Raw genomic sequence first — 15,874 nt, 5'->3', positions numbered from 1 at the left:
AATTCAAAGGGAGCTTGACGCTAGCATTCAAGCTGGCTTCACAATTGCTGTAGCAAAGCGGATAGCCACAGTCTACCAGCAGATTTATATTGTGGAGGATGAGAGTTTAAGAGATTTAATGCCCATTGCTATGAAAACGCATCCAATGGGGAGACAAGTTCTTTGAATTAGTCAAACTCCCACTTAGACTTTAAGAAACATTTCATGTTACTTGAATTGGTGCTATTTAAGTGCATTTCTATCTTTATAATGTGGAAGGCTTTGTTTGGAAAATGCTAAATCATTATATTTTTACATTTTGTTTTGTTGTTTTTTTCCCTCAAGAAGGAAATGCATTTTGACAGAAAAATAAATATAAAGTGCATACAGAAAGTATTCAGACCCCTTCATTTTGTTCACATTTTGTTATGTTGCAGACTTAATCTTGTTTCTCACAGTCTGAAAGTCTTTTAGGTGCTTTTTTATGTGTTTGCACTGATGAGATGTTTCTGTCTGGACACTCTGCTATAAGCCCAGATCGGTGGAGTGTTGCAGTGATGGTTGTCCTTCTGCAAGTTTCTTTCATCTCCACACATGATCTCTGGAGCTCAACCCAATTGACCATCGGGTTTTTTGTTTTGTTTTGTAGACTTCCCCAGATCTGCGCATTGACACAATCCTGTCTCTGAGCTCTGCAGGCAGTTCCATTGACCTCATGGCTTGGTTTTTGCTCTGAAATGCATTTTCAGCTGTGAGACCTTATATAGACAGGTGTATGCCTTTCCAAATCATGTCTAATCAATTACATTTCCCACCGGTGGTCTCCAATCAAAGTGTAGAGACAGCTCGAAGATGATCTAGAGAAGTGGGATGCACCTGAGCTAAATTTCAAGGGTCTAAATACTTATGTCAATGTAATTTTTCAGTTTTTTTCTTTTTAATACATTTTGATTAAAAGTTATTGTTATGGAGTTTTGATGTGGATGCTAATTAAAGCATTTTAGCAAGGGGTCTGAATACTTTCTGAATGCACTGTATATAGAGTAAAATTTCAGCACTTTCAAAGTCTGTGATTTAATCACAATTAACTACAAAAACATTATGCAATTAATCACGATTAATTAATCGACTGATGGCACTCATTTTTATGTGGAGAAGATGCATGCCTAGCGATGCAATGTTTTAAACTTTCTTTTTTGTCTTTTTAGGATGCCTTACTGTTTAAGGAAAACTACGCTCATCTCTCAGGGGCAGGACGATTCTTTAACGCCACCTTGCAGGTTGCAGCATGCACAGTCGCAGGATGTGGCCCATGGAGCCAGTCTGTTCTCGTGATGCCTGCCTTAGGTCTGTCTGCTCTCATTGTGCCTTTGAAATGGAATCTGAGTTTCTGCAGTCAGTGCAGTTTTCTTTTGGGACAGTATTTTACAATGCAATGAAAGCCAGTGTGTATTCATTTGCTGGTCTTTGAGTCATGTGATGTTCATTACGCATACATGGAGTCAGAGTTTCCGCTAGAAAAAAATGGTGCCGGTCAGAGGTTTCGTTTTACGGACATTTTGATGATATGCCGGTCAAACATATCGCCTCTTAATTAGTCAAGTTGAGGAAAACTGGAGGCAGTCTATGTAACTTAAAAAATGACATAATCAGGCCGTATAGAATGCAACATATTATTATTAGCTTAACTTTCAAATAGACGAAAAAAAAACATGAACGTCCGATTGGCGTCAATCAACGCCAATTGTTTTTTACTGTGGTTTCACACACATTCACTTTTTGAAACATTGAGGCACGGATGTACCTAATACAAATAAATAAAACATCTCCAGTTAACTAGCAGATCATTCATTTAGTCCGTTATTAAATAAGAGATCTAGCGCTAAAATCTGTTGTTTTTGAAATCAAGCTGAGCGCTCGTGTCCGCTGCTATCAGTTGCATGGACGACGCGCTGCGCGAGTTGCGCAATCTTCACTAGGACGCGCGTTTCAATCTATCGCCGTTGCGGAGACTCTCTATTAATTCCGGTGAAATCACAAAATAAAATGCACACAAACGTGTCCCTGCTTGATATAGACTGTAACCATGCACTGATGAACATAGGCTATTCAGTTTTGATGATAGAGAAAAAAAACTGCACGAATGCGCGGATTAGCACTGATCTATCTATAATGAGATGTTCCTGATTCACCATCGTCTGGCCTCTGAAAAAAAGCTTTTAAAGCTAGTCTGTCTGGGCCTGGCCATATTTGAAAGGTCTCACTCAATCGTTCGTTGTTTAGGTCTATATTGCAGCCGTTTTAGGCGTGCGCTTTATTTGAAATGCAGCATGCGATGTTGTTTCATAACTTTCAAACGATAGAGCCTGTTCCTTTATAACATAGCAAGAGATCGGTGTATTTTTGCTTTATACATTTTAGGCTTATTCTCAAATTCAGATTGTGTTAGGGGGACGGGATTATTAGGCAATTTTAATCGGACAATTTGACCGGAGAGATTTAATTTTGTCGGACATTTAATTTTTTTACCGGCCAATGTCCGGTAATTACCGGACAACGGAAACCCTGCATGGAGTAATTCCAAACATGCCATTTACATGTAAGCTTCAGGCACTTTTGTAATGCTCTTATTCCCTGCTTTCAGCCACACAAGCTCAATCCCAGAGAGGCCACATGTGGGTGGGGCTGCTTTTCGGCCTTCTTGTAGCCACCATGGTGGGGCTTTTGCTGACCATACTGGTACGCAAAAGGGGAAAAGAGACGCAGTTTGGGTATGTTTTTACAGAATTAGACACATACCTAAGCTATTTAAATTCAGGATCTGTTTAGTTAGGGTGTTTTTAAAGACTTACAGTGGTCACAGTAATTATTTGGACATTAAAAGGGATAGTTCTCCTAAACATCACATTTTTGTCATCATTTGCTTACCCTCATGTTGTGCCCAACCTATTTGACTTTCTTTTCTCTTGGGACACGAGGAGATGTGACAGTAACCTATCACTTTCATTGTATAAAAAATATATATACAACAGTGAAAGTGAATGGTGACTGAGGTTATCATTCTGCCTAACATCTCATTTTGTGTTCCTTGGATGAAATAGTCACATGGGTTTGGAACAGCGCTAGAGTGAGTAAATCAAGTCAATTAAACAGAATTTTCATTTTTTTGGTGAATTGCTTTTTTAAACGGATTGTTTACCCAAAAATTCTCTCTCATGTGTATGACTTTCTTCTGCTGAACAAAAACACAAATTTTTTAAAGAATATCTCTTACAGTGCAAGTGAATGGTGACCAAACCGTTGAAGCTCAAAAAAGCACATAAAGGCAGCATAAAAGCTTATGACTCCAGTGATCACACACATGTCTTCAGTAGTGATATTTTAGGTGTGGGTGAGAAACAGATCAATATTTAAGTATCCTCCCTGCACAGTAGGTGGCGACATGCACAAAGAATGTGAATTGCCAAAAACAAACGAATAAGAACTCTTAGGATAGTAGAGCGCATAGGGGGCTGTTTGAAAGTGGCTATTTATATATTTAAAAAAATAACTTAAATATTTATCTGTTTCTCACCCACACCTATCATATTGCTTAATTGATTAAACCACATGAGTCGTATGGATTACTTTTATGCAGCTTTTATGTGCTTTTTGAGCTTTAAAGTTTTGGACTTGTTGGCTTGTATTGTGTGGACCTTTTAGATCTGAAATATTCCTCTTAAACATCTTTGTTTGTGTTCAGCAGAAGAAAGAAATTCATACTCATCTGGAATGGTATGAGGGTAAGTAAATAATAAGAGAACTTTAATTTTATTGTGAGCTATTCCTTTAAGCTAACATTCCAAATGTAGGAATATATCATTGCATTTGAAAACAAAATGTCAAGATTTAATAGCAAACAGGTTCACATATGCTATGTTTCCATGCAACCTTATAATCTGTTTATACGTACTGTTGCCCTTGCATAAATGTGAAAGTGTGACTTGATACATTTTGGCCCACAAGATTTCCAAAGTTTCCTCTCTATTTGAAAAAAGGGGCAATTGTAAGTAATTTAGTCTGCTCTTGGTTTGTTTGGCAGGGCTGCATTCACAACTCCAGGGACCGAGGTACCAGTTTCATTTACAGCTGCCAGGTCCTTCAACAGGCAGTTTCCTGAGCTCCCAGAATCCACATGTAAGTGCACATGTCACTCCCACACATAAAGGCAACATTATAGTTGTCCTACATGCTTTGGTGGAAATGACGTCTGAGTCTATCTCCCTCTAGTGGACAGTCTTGGAATCAGCAGCGACTTGAAGGCCAAGCTACAGGATGTTCTCATCTCAGAAAGGCTCTTAACTCTGGGACACATGCTTGGCAAAGGTTTGTTTATGGTTCAAGTTTATTTTAGTCCCATTTTTTGGCAGGTGGTTGCATTTCTGAACTGTGCAGGTCCAGTGATTTAGTAAATGAGTATATACTGAGAATATTCCTGTTCAATTTGAAGAGTATTACTTTAAAAAATGTTGTTGTGTTTAACCTGGAATATTCCTTTAAACCTGACCAGTAACCAGTATGTACACTTATAGTACACACACTTCATAATATGTGCTGTATATCTGAAGAACCCCTCTGTTTTTGCACTTCAAGTGAAAATGAAACCACATTTCACAATATGTTTTTAGTGACAACAGGCATGAGTTCTTGCTAAATAAATATTACTTCACATAATTAGCTAATATGGCTTAAAAATTGCTATCATTACTTGCAAAATAACAGCACACATTAGGATGAATATTAACAATACATGGATTTCATTTTCTAGGTGAGTTTGGCTCAGTGAGAGAAGCCTTCCTTAAAACAGAGAACAACTCAGTGCAGAAGGTTGCTGTGAAAGTCCTTAAAAGTAAGTAAATGTCCAGTAAAATGAGCATTATGAGCAGTGGAGCATCTTTTGACCATTCAGTTTTGTCATTGTTGTTTCTGTGTAATAATGCTCCTTTTCTGTCCCTGCTCTTAAGGTGATACCAACTCTTCCAGTGATATTGAGCAATGTCTGAAAGAGGCTGCCTATATGAAGGACTTCCATCATCCAAATGTCATTCAACTCATTGGTTAGTGGACAAATTCTACTTTTGCATTAGTTCAGAGTCGGACTGCTTTAACACATTGTGCAAAAATATACATAAAGTTCAAAATACCAGGGATGCACCGAAATATCGGCCGACCAAATCTTTCAGCTGAAAATGGCATTAAATGCTATTTTTGGTTTTCAACCGAAAGAAAAAAGGTTAGAATTATTCGCCAAACATTTGAAGGGAAACCATAGCTTCGGTAACAGAAACACTGACATGGAGAAAAAGCAATGTTTATGTGAAAAGATTCTGATTGAATTCAATTTAATGTAAAGGGCAGTTGATGATTGATTGATTGATACAATATATTGACATAACCAGGTCATGATTACAGTTGAGACGCCGCGCACATCTATAGCGGAGAAATCCACTAGAACAAGCGCAACAGCACCATATAATTAACTCACTATTAATTTGTAATAAAAATTCTAATGCGATTACAAATTCTGTTTGTATTTGCATTTCCTAGTTGCATATTAAAGTCCACATCCCCAGAAGTGATTAAGTGATCACTTTCTTATATGAATTAGTTATTAGCCTGTTAATAAAGAGCGTTTCTCATGCTTGTGCAGAGGCTTGGAGGCTGTTGGATGCTTTTCCACTGCACAGTACTGCTCGCTTTTTGGGGGTTTTCCATTGTGGATAGTACCTGGTACTTTTTTTTGGTAAATGGTCTGCACTTATATAGTGCCTTTTTAACCTTAACGGTATTCAAAGCTTTACACTGCATCTCATTCACCCATTCTTACACACATTCATACACCAATGGCGGCAGAGCTTACACACATTCATACACCAATGGCGGCAGAGCTTACACACATTCATACACCAATGGCGGCAGAGCTGCCATGCAAGGTGCTTGCATGACAGCCACCCACCTACACTTTTTAGTAACACCTCGGTCGAGGTTCCAAGCAAGCCGAGCCGATACTAAATGTGGCGTCAAAACCCTGCAGATCACTGATTGGTTTACTATAAGCTGTTAGCTTACCCTTGTGCGTTGTCTCTGAACTAACACATTGAAGTCCTCATTTGTGCTTTGATGTATGATTTCCCAAACTCTCCTGTTTTTTTAGCTGTATTTGGTCTTGCTGCCATCAGGCTCTTTTGAAACAAAGTTTGTCGTCTTTCTGTGAAAAACAGCCACATGCCGAGACTCAAGAACACCATTCATTCATTGCTCGTTTGTTGTGTGTTTATGTCGCGTTTAAGATGATGTCAGGGCAATAGAGGCAGAGCAACTATGATGATCAGCCTATAATCCCAACCACGTTGAGGCTGCACTAAACTGCAGTGGAAAAGCAAGTTCAGAAAAGTAAAACGAGCAGAGTTGAATTGTGTCGAACTGTAACGTGCAGTGGAAAAGTGCCATAAATGCAGTAGTCAAATGTCCACCTAATTATTCATGCGATTATCTAATCAACCAATCATGAGGCAGCAGTGAAATGCATAAAATCATGCAGAAATGTTCACATTAACCATCAGAATGTGAATAAATGTTGGTGCCAGAAGGGCTGGTCTGAGTATTTCTGTAACTGCTGATCTCCTGGGAATTTCACGCACAACAGCCACTAGAGTTTACACAGATTGGTGCCAAAAACAAAGAAAAGATCGTCCAGTGAGTTGCAGTTCTCCGGATAGAAATGCCCTGAAGACAGAAAGGCTACAGTAACTCAGATAACCACTCTGTACAATTGTAGTGAGCAGAATAGCATCTCAGAATGCACAACACGACAAACGTTGAGGCGGTTGGACTACAATAGCAGAAGACCATGTAGGGCACTTTATTAGGACCAGCGTGTTCCTAATAAAGTGCTCAATGAGTGTGTGTGTGTGTATATATATATATATATATATATATATATATATATATATATATGTATATATATATATATATCGGTTCGCCAAGAATTTTCATTTCGGTGCATCACTACAAAATGCACATCATGGCTGATCTTGGCTATAGACTTCATTGTCATTCAAATGTTCCTTTTGTTCCTATCAAACCAACCCTTTTAAAGAATGTTTTTCCAACATGTTTATTAATTCGCTGCCTGCAGGAGTGAGTCTGCACCGGCGAGCTCCGCAGCGCTTGCCAGTTCCCATGGTGATTCTGCCCTTTATGAAACATGGAGATCTACACACTTTTCTCCTCATGTCTCGCCTCGGAGACGAACCCTTTGTAAGTTTGTGATGTCCATTCTTGACACATACACACACACACACACACACTATACAGGGTACCAAATATATTCTATAAGCTTCTGTTTCTTTAACAGTATAGTCCTTGAAAACAACCTTCCTGGTTTCATAACAATGTAGCACATTGTAAAAATTGTTAAAGAATACAAGAATACTACATATTTTACTGTATCCAGACGTCTTTAATTTATTTGTTTACATAATTGCTTTGATAAATCACAATCTGTAGGTATTTTCATGTCTTTTGTGGTGCTTTTGTAGATCTTCTGATGTTGGCTCTTATTTTTTTAGACCCTCTCTCTGCAAATTCTTATCCAGTTCATGCTGGATATCGCTCGAGGGATGGAGTATCTTAGCAGCAAAAACATCATCCACCGGGATTTGGCTGCTCGCAACTGCATGTGAGTAGTATAATGTAGTTCAATAGTGTTTATGTATCCGAAGAGCTATTATTCATCATGTTTAAAAAGCATGTAAACTGTATCTAAATAATTAATTAGAGTTAAATATTTGCCCATCATTTGCATCTTTAATTTTAGGTTGAATGAAAACATGACAGTGTGTGTAGCAGACTTTGGCCTCTCCAAGAAAATCTACAGTGGTGACTACTACAGACAAGGGTCTGTCTCAAAGTTGCCTGTGAAGTGGATCGCTTTGGAAAGCTTGGCAGACAATGTCTACACAACACAGAGTGATGTGGTAATGAATACTGACACATGTGAAAAATCCATCTACAGTATATAAGACTTTTGGAAACCATACTTTTGACACCAACTTGGTGAGAAATATTAATGAATAATTTTAAATATGGCAGCTAATTATGACAAAAATAGTTAATGTGTTTGTTAGGCTTATAAACCTGGTATGGATTTTATTTCTTCTTTAGTGGGCATTTGGCGTGACCATGTGGGAAATCATGACTAGAGGCCAGACACCTTATCCAGGTGTGGAGAACTCTGAAATCTATGAGTATCTTATCAAAGGAGAAAGACTCAAACAACCTCCAGACTGCCCAGCTGATATGTATGTTTCAGTTGTTGTATTTGAAATACTGTATTGTAGAGATGATCTTGCCATCTTGATATTTGGACATCCCTCATTGCCAAAAAGTATTTGGACACATTTAAAAATGTATTTTGTGTCATTTGTGTCAAATGTCATTGCATTATAACAAAAAAGCTAATCATATTTATTTTAAAGAAAGATAGCACAAGCACACTTTTCAAGCTCAACGTTTCACAAAAAGAATATTTTTAGGTTTTTAATGGCTAAACAAATGTGGCTGAGAACAAGTGAAGTTATAGCGTCATTAGTTTGCAGATGCCAATTTGTTTTATATTTTGTTATCTCTGCAATACAATCCATACATTTTGTGTGGCTAAAGGCCTAAACATAGTCTACACAAGTAAGTGAATGGAGATGCTTCTAGCTACACAAGCTCGATTTCATGTGTTGTTTTGTTCCAAGATTTATCAGACCGCAATTCGTAACACAATGCAAGTACCAATTGCATTTTCAATGTTACCGCAAGGGAGGCGCTATAGCGTACATTAGTGTGAACTGTCCACTTTATTGGTGAATTTTCTCTAAGCTAACTACTGTCACAGTGGAGCAACAACTTGAAGAGAATATTGCTGAGCAAATAAGGTAAAGTCAATGTACTGTATTTTTAGCAACTTGAAGGTAACTCTATTGCCCCCTTGAGTACTGAGGTTTTTAACGCCACAGTAACAAGAATGCGTTGGAAATGTGCTCACATCTGTGTATGCATACATGCGTCAACAATGTTTTTGCCCTTAAATGCCAGAAACGGAATAATAATAATAATAAATAACTTAGGTTAATAATAAGGAATAACATAGCTGAATGAAGAAAAGACCAGGAGACTTTGATAAAGCTTCAGCAGGATTCCTTATTGTTGAAGAACAGGAACATCAGTCTACACATCAGAACGTGCTGTCGTGCACTGCAGTCATCAATTCTGACTTAGGGAGGCAAACGTAATCTGTGTTTCCACTAGAAATGTCAGTGCGAGCCAGGGCTATTAACTGGTCAGCCAGTGCTGGCTCGGATTTCGATCCGCAAGTCCAAAATTGATCCGCAATCCCATTGGGCCAATAGCCTCACGGCGTTGCTATTAAACATGCCCTTAATATGCTGCCATAGTACAAATGTCACACACCCTGAGCATTTAACATAAATGTATCGTCCAATTGCCTTGAGACATTCACACCTTGGCATTACATTCATACTTGACTCAGAAAGTGATTTAATCATAAACAATGGTCACCAACCAAAGAATGGGACTGAGCCATCAAGAACCATCACAGACAAAAAGGGGATAGACCTAGTAAGCATGAGAAAATTGTTTTCCAAGTACATGTCCTTGAAAGCCCAATACAGTGTGTATCGCTTTAGTTTTTCATGTGATGTTATGGGAAAGACAGTGGACCACCTGATCTTATTGTGACACTTAAATGTGCAGTCCCTCAATAACTTAATAATAACAAATCCAGTTTAATGGCTCAAACTTTTAAAGATAACTCTATTACCCCCCTTAAGTACTGAGGTTTGTAACCACCAAAATAATGCAAAAATGCTTTGGCCATGCGCTTGCATCTGCAGAAATGATGTTTCTGGCCTTAAAGGGATAGTTCACCAAAAAATTCTCTTATCATTTACTCTCATCTCAACTGAGATGTGTATAACTTTCTTACTTTTGCTGAACACAAATATTTTGAGAAGAATATCTCAGCTCTGTTGGTCCATGTGATGCTAGTGCATAGTGGTCAGGTCTTTGAAGCTCCAAAAAGGAGATAAAGTCAGTATAAAAGTAATCCATAAGACTCCAGTGGTTTATCAATGTCTTCTGAAGTAATCCAATCGGTTTTCGGTGAGAACAAACCAAAACATAACTTTTTCACTTTACATCTGTCATTGCAGTCTCTAACAATGATCATGATTTCAAGATGGATTACACTGCCTAGTGCTTGATGCATGCGCAGAGTGCTAGATTGCGCCATAGGAAGTGTAATTAAGCTTGAAATCATGATCGCCAAGGAGACTGCTGTCAAGATTTACAGTGAAAAAGGAGTTATATTTTGGTCCGTTCTCACCCAAAACAAACTAGATTGCTTCAGAAGACATTGATTTAACCACAGACTGTTTGATTATGTTTTTGCCAACTTTATCTGCTTTTTGGAGCTTTAAAGGCCTGATCACCATTCACGTGCATTGTATGAACCTGGAAATATTCTTCTAAAAATCTTTGATTGTGTTCTGCAGAAGAAAGAAAGTCATACACATCTGTGATGGCATGAGGGTGAGTAAATGATGACAGATTTAAACTTTTTGGGTGAACTAACCCTTTAATGCCAAATACTTCTTGAGGCAAATTTAAATCCCCAGATAAACAAAAAACTAAAATATGTTATGTTCCTTTTACCACAGTTGTTCATTAGATTAGTCATTTATTCTGCTGTATGAATAACTGTTCCATTCCCTCTGATTTCCAGCTATGAGATCATGCATAGCTGCTGGTCTCCTGTCCCAAAGTGCCGCCCTAGTTTCCAACACCTAATAGAGCAGTTGGAGCTCTTGTGGGCGAAGCTAAGTCCAGCTCCTGTGAAAGAGCCGTTGCTCTATGTGAACCTGGAGGAAGAGGATGGGGAACGGGCCTCTGGGGTAGAGGTTAATACAGGGACCCATAGAAGTGAGGAGCCCTTTTGGGGAGTACCCTGGCAGTGTGAAGGTATGGAGGAAGATGAGAAGAACTGGCTTATGGTGTCATCAGGGGCGGCCCTTGCTATTGGTGGAGACTACCGGTATATCTTTGGTCCACACAGCAGAGGTATTGATGAAGAGAGCAGACATTCTGATGACGGCCAGTCAGAGGATGTCAGGGACGAAGAAGATTTCATCATTAATGTGTGATTATTAGTTTCACATTTTCTATGAGTCAGTACTTTGGGGCTGGTAATAGTCGCACAAGTGGAGAAGGATTTTGTAAAAGAACAAAGAGTCCATAAAATGCTAAGCATTCCTAAGAAGTCATACTGGGGAAATTCCTGGAATAATGCTTAATGCAAAGCACCTTTTCCTTGGGCCTTATGGACACAATCAGCTGTTAATACTTATATATATGTTGACCAATTTCAATGGCAATAGATATTCACTTACTAATGACTGTAAAAATGGCAGTATTTCACCAGATAGAACATTTACAGAAAAATCTGTGATTTATGATGTGTAAAATGTTAATCTAATTCCTGACAAAAAAGTGTACCAAGTGATATCAAATAATTTTGACCCATCCTTACAAGGACCCATTGAAAGATTTTTTTTTTATATACACTCACCTAAAGGATTATTAGGAACACCATACTAATACTGTGTTTGACCCCCTTTCACCTTCAGAACTGCCTTAATTCTACGTGGCATTGATTCAACAAGGTGCTGAAAGCATTCTTTAGAAATGTTGGCCCATATTGATAGGATAGCATCTTGCAGTTGATGGAGATTTGTGGGATGCACATCCAGGGCACGAAGCTCCCGTTCCACCACATCCCAAAGATGCTCTATTGGGTTGAGATCTGGTGACTCTGGGGGCCATTTTAGTACAGTGAACTCATTGTCATGTTCAAGAAACCAATTTGAAATGATTCGAGCTTTGTGACATGGTACATTATCCTGCTGGAAATAGCCATCAGAGGATGGGTACATGGTGGCCATAAAGGGATGGACATGGTCAGAAACAATGCTCAGGTAGACCGTGGCATTTAAACGATGCCTAATTGGCACTAAGGGGCCTAAAGTGTGCCAAGAAAACATCCCCCACACCATTACACCACCACCAGCCTGCACAGTGGTAACAAGGCATGATGGATCCATGTTCTCATTCTGTTTACGCCAAATTCTGACTCTACCATCTGAATGTCTCAACAGAAATCGAGACTCATCAGACCAGGCAACATTTTTCCAGTCTTCAACTGTCCAATTTTGGTGAGCTCTTGCAAATTGTAGCCTCTTTTTCCTATTTGTAGTGGAGATGAGTGGTACCCGGTGGGGTCTTCTGCTGTTGTAGCCCATCCGCCTCAAGGTTGTGCGTGTTGTGGCTTCACAAATGCTTTGCTGCATACCTCGGTTGTAACGAGTGGTTATTTCAGGCAAAGTTGCTCTTCTATCAGCTTGAATCAGTCGGCCCATTCTCCTCTGACCTCTAGCATCAACAAGGCATTTTCAGCCCACAGGACTGCCGCATACTGGATGTTTTTCCCTTTTCACACCATTCTTTGTAAACCCTAGAAATGGTTGTGCGTGTAAATCCCAGTAACTGAGCAGATTGTGAAATACACAGACCGGCCCGTCTGGCACCAACAACCATGCCACGCTCAAAATTGTTTAAATCACCTTTCTTTCCCATTCTGACATTCAGTTTGGAGTTCAGGAGATTGTCTTGACCAGGACCACACCCCTAAATGCATTGAAGCAACTGCCATGTGATTGGTTGATTAGATAATTGCATTAATGAGAAATTGAACAGGTGTTCCTAATAATCCTTTAGGTGAGTGTATATATATATATATATATATATAAGCTGTTGGAAGTCTAAATTATGTTTGCTGGTCATCATATTTAACCCGGAACATTCCTTTAAACTGTACAGCTGACCCTCATCAGAGCATTCTGTGAATGGGACATCAAGGGACATTAGGTTTGAATTTATGCAAGTTGTATTTTTGTCTGTGTGCTGTGATAGTTCCAGACACCAAGCATTGTAGCACAGAATAAAGACTTGTTTTTATTAATTGTTTTGAACCTATAGTGGGTTCTAGATGAGATGTATAGTATATATAATCTGTGATGTCTCATTTGACTTGTATTAAGGGCATTTCTAAAATCTTATTCATTGTAGCTGTTGTATTTTAGTTCCTCTGTGCACAGCCGAAAGTCAGCCTTGATTTTAGTGTTAGATCATGTAACAAACTTCACAAGTTTGTTGTGGATGTTTGGATGTAACTTAGACATCTTTCAGTGTTATTAGCTCTTATACATAAGGCTGCCTGCTTCTACACCGATCAGCCACAACATTAAAACGCCTGCTTAATATCTTGTAGATCCCCCTCTTGCCACCAAAACAGCTCTGACCTGTCAAGGCATGGACTCTACAAGACCTCTGAAGGTGTCCTGTGGTATCTAGCATCAAGACATTAGCAGCAGATCATTTAAAGGACTTAAGTTGCGAGGTGGGGCCTCCATAGATCAGACATGCTGAAAGAGGCCACCAGGGAATACCGTTGCCATGAAGAGGTGTATGTGGTCTGCAACAAGCTTTAGGTAGGTGGTATGTGTCACAGTAACATCCACATGAATATCAGGACCCAAGGTTTTCTCAGCAGAACATTGCCCAGAGCATCACACTGCCTCCGCTGGCCTGCCTTCTTCCCATGGTGCATCCTGCTGTCATCTCTTCGCCAGGTACACGGCGCACATGCACCCAGCCGTCCACATGATCTAAAAGAAAACGTGATTCATCAGACCAGGCCACCTTCTTCCTTTGCTCCATGGTCCAGTTCTGACACTCACGTGCCCATTGTAGGTGCTTTTGGCAGTGGACAGGGGTCAGCATGGGCACTCTTGCTTGGCCCATACGCAACAAGCTGCGATGCACTGTATGTTCTGACTCATTTCTATCATCGCCAGCATTACGTTTTTCAGCAATTTGTGCTAAAGTAGCTCTTCTATGGATCGGACCAGACGGGCTAGCCTTCGCTCCCCACACGCATTAATGAGCTTTGGGCTCCATGTCGCCGGTTCATCGGTTCACAAGACCTTCTGTTTTGGTGATGCTCTGACCCAGTCGTCTAGCATTTACAATTTGGCCCTTGTCAAAGTTGCTCAGGTCCTTACACTTGCCCATTTTTCCTGCTTCCAACACATGACATTCAAGAACTGACTGTTCACATGCTGCCTAATATATCCCACCCCTTAGCAGGTGCCATTGTAACAAGATAATACATTTTATTAACTTCACCTGTCAGTGGTTTTAATGTTGTGGTTGATCAGTGTATCAAAATAATGAAATGTGCAACTAGTATGTGAAATAACTTGTAATGTCAACAAAGCTATGAGACTAAAACATTGTAATATGGTTAGAGCTATACAAATTTCAACAGACATTTGAGTCCAGACAAAACAAAACACTTAATGTAGGCAAAAAGATATTCATTGTTTGCCGATTGATGATTTATATGTTGAAAATAGCAAGAGTATTGCACAGAATAAGTCATGTTTGTTATCTATGTGGTGTTTACAACTGTGAACTTGTACATGTATAGTTGTCTTGCAATTTAAGAAACTGTAAATAAATATGAAAAACTTTTAAAATGTTATGTGCATTAATTATATTGGAGAGTGGCATCAGAGGACAAAATAAAACAATTCTATAAGTATTAAAAAGACATTGTACAACAATCTCAGGATCAGCAATAAAGACAAAAGTCAAATTTTCACAAGAGAATAACCAACAAAATTCTATACAAGAGAGAATTATACAATAAGAACAGGTTAAAGTAAAAAACAAAGAAAAACCAACACATGGCAGAGAAACACAGACATAACTCAAACAGATACAAAGGAAAGCACCTAGTTACCAGGGGTTTCTTCTTTCTTTCTTTTTTCGTTATAAGAGTAAGAGATTTTTTGAGTGATCTTAATCCAATAATAAAATGGGGAAAAGATAACAGGCAGTTTGGAAACTTCTGGTATTGATTGAAGAATTTAGCATACAGTATGACAAAATTGACAATATATTCAAGACCAAAAGGTTTATTTGCAGTATTGTTTTAGTAAAAAAAAGAAAACATGCTAAAGGAATGTGTGTCATATTGGTAGAATCAAATAGGTGGGAGCCAAAGTCAGACCAAAATTGTTTGGATATAGGACAATCAAAAAACAGATGGCGAGATGCCTTTTCAACTTGTCTACAAAAAGAACATGAACTGTCAATGTCCACATATTAGGAGATGTTAGAGTTAACAGGATATATTTTGTGTAGCATTTTGACATGTATTTCCTTGGCCTTGTTGAAAAATCAATGTTTTGTGTTATGCGCATGGTGACATGGCATCTGTGGATGTTTTTGTTATTCAATATGATGTTCTGAAATGTAAATAATAAAATGACATACTTTTGAGATTATTCTTAGAAAGTTATATTTCTTTCGGACCAGCAGCAAAGATTGGCTTTATGTCGAAAGACATGATGTCTTTCTCTTTTCTTTTTTCCCTCTTTGTCGAAAATGTACCATTCCTCTGGAAAAGACGACTAAGAGTATCACCAAAAAAGCAAGAGAGAAGAGGGTGGGAATTTCGTTTGACGTGGCTTAATGTACTAAAACCATGTCCAATGAGAACAATATTTCCCTCAAACACTGCTTGTAATAAACATTATCCACTGCCATAAGAACAAAATCGTAATCCAGTGAAAAGACTATATTTTACGTTAAACCCAGAAGCCCCATTATAAGGAAACTTCATGCGCCATTGGAAGGACCTACACATAATTTCTTTAAGTTT

General features: G+C 38.7%; 1 protein-coding gene across 1 annotated transcript in view; it reads left to right on the top strand.

Moving 5' to 3' along the window:
- LOC127657236 (tyrosine-protein kinase receptor TYRO3-like) overlaps positions 1-14,674 on the top strand; it is a 37,893-nt gene extending 23,219 nt beyond the window's left edge. The window contains exons 9-19 of the mRNA XM_052145935.1: positions 1,188-1,326; positions 2,624-2,750; positions 4,061-4,155; positions 4,249-4,344; positions 4,787-4,867; positions 4,983-5,075; positions 7,157-7,278; positions 7,590-7,699; positions 7,838-7,997; positions 8,185-8,321; positions 10,814-14,674. Coding sequence (XP_052001895.1) covers positions 1,188-1,326; positions 2,624-2,750; positions 4,061-4,155; positions 4,249-4,344; positions 4,787-4,867; positions 4,983-5,075; positions 7,157-7,278; positions 7,590-7,699; positions 7,838-7,997; positions 8,185-8,321; positions 10,814-11,231 — 1,578 coding nt within the window. The 3' untranslated portion in view covers positions 11,232-14,674. The remainder of the gene's footprint in view (positions 1-1,187; positions 1,327-2,623; positions 2,751-4,060; positions 4,156-4,248; positions 4,345-4,786; positions 4,868-4,982; positions 5,076-7,156; positions 7,279-7,589; positions 7,700-7,837; positions 7,998-8,184; positions 8,322-10,813) is intronic.
- Positions 14,675-15,874: the final 1,200 nt, after the last annotated feature.

Source organism: Xyrauchen texanus, chromosome 16 (genome assembly GCF_025860055.1).
Source record: "Xyrauchen texanus isolate HMW12.3.18 chromosome 16, RBS_HiC_50CHRs, whole genome shotgun sequence".
NCBI lineage: Eukaryota > Metazoa > Chordata > Actinopteri > Cypriniformes > Catostomidae > Xyrauchen > Xyrauchen texanus.
This window is presented reverse-complemented; position numbering and strand designations above follow the sequence as displayed.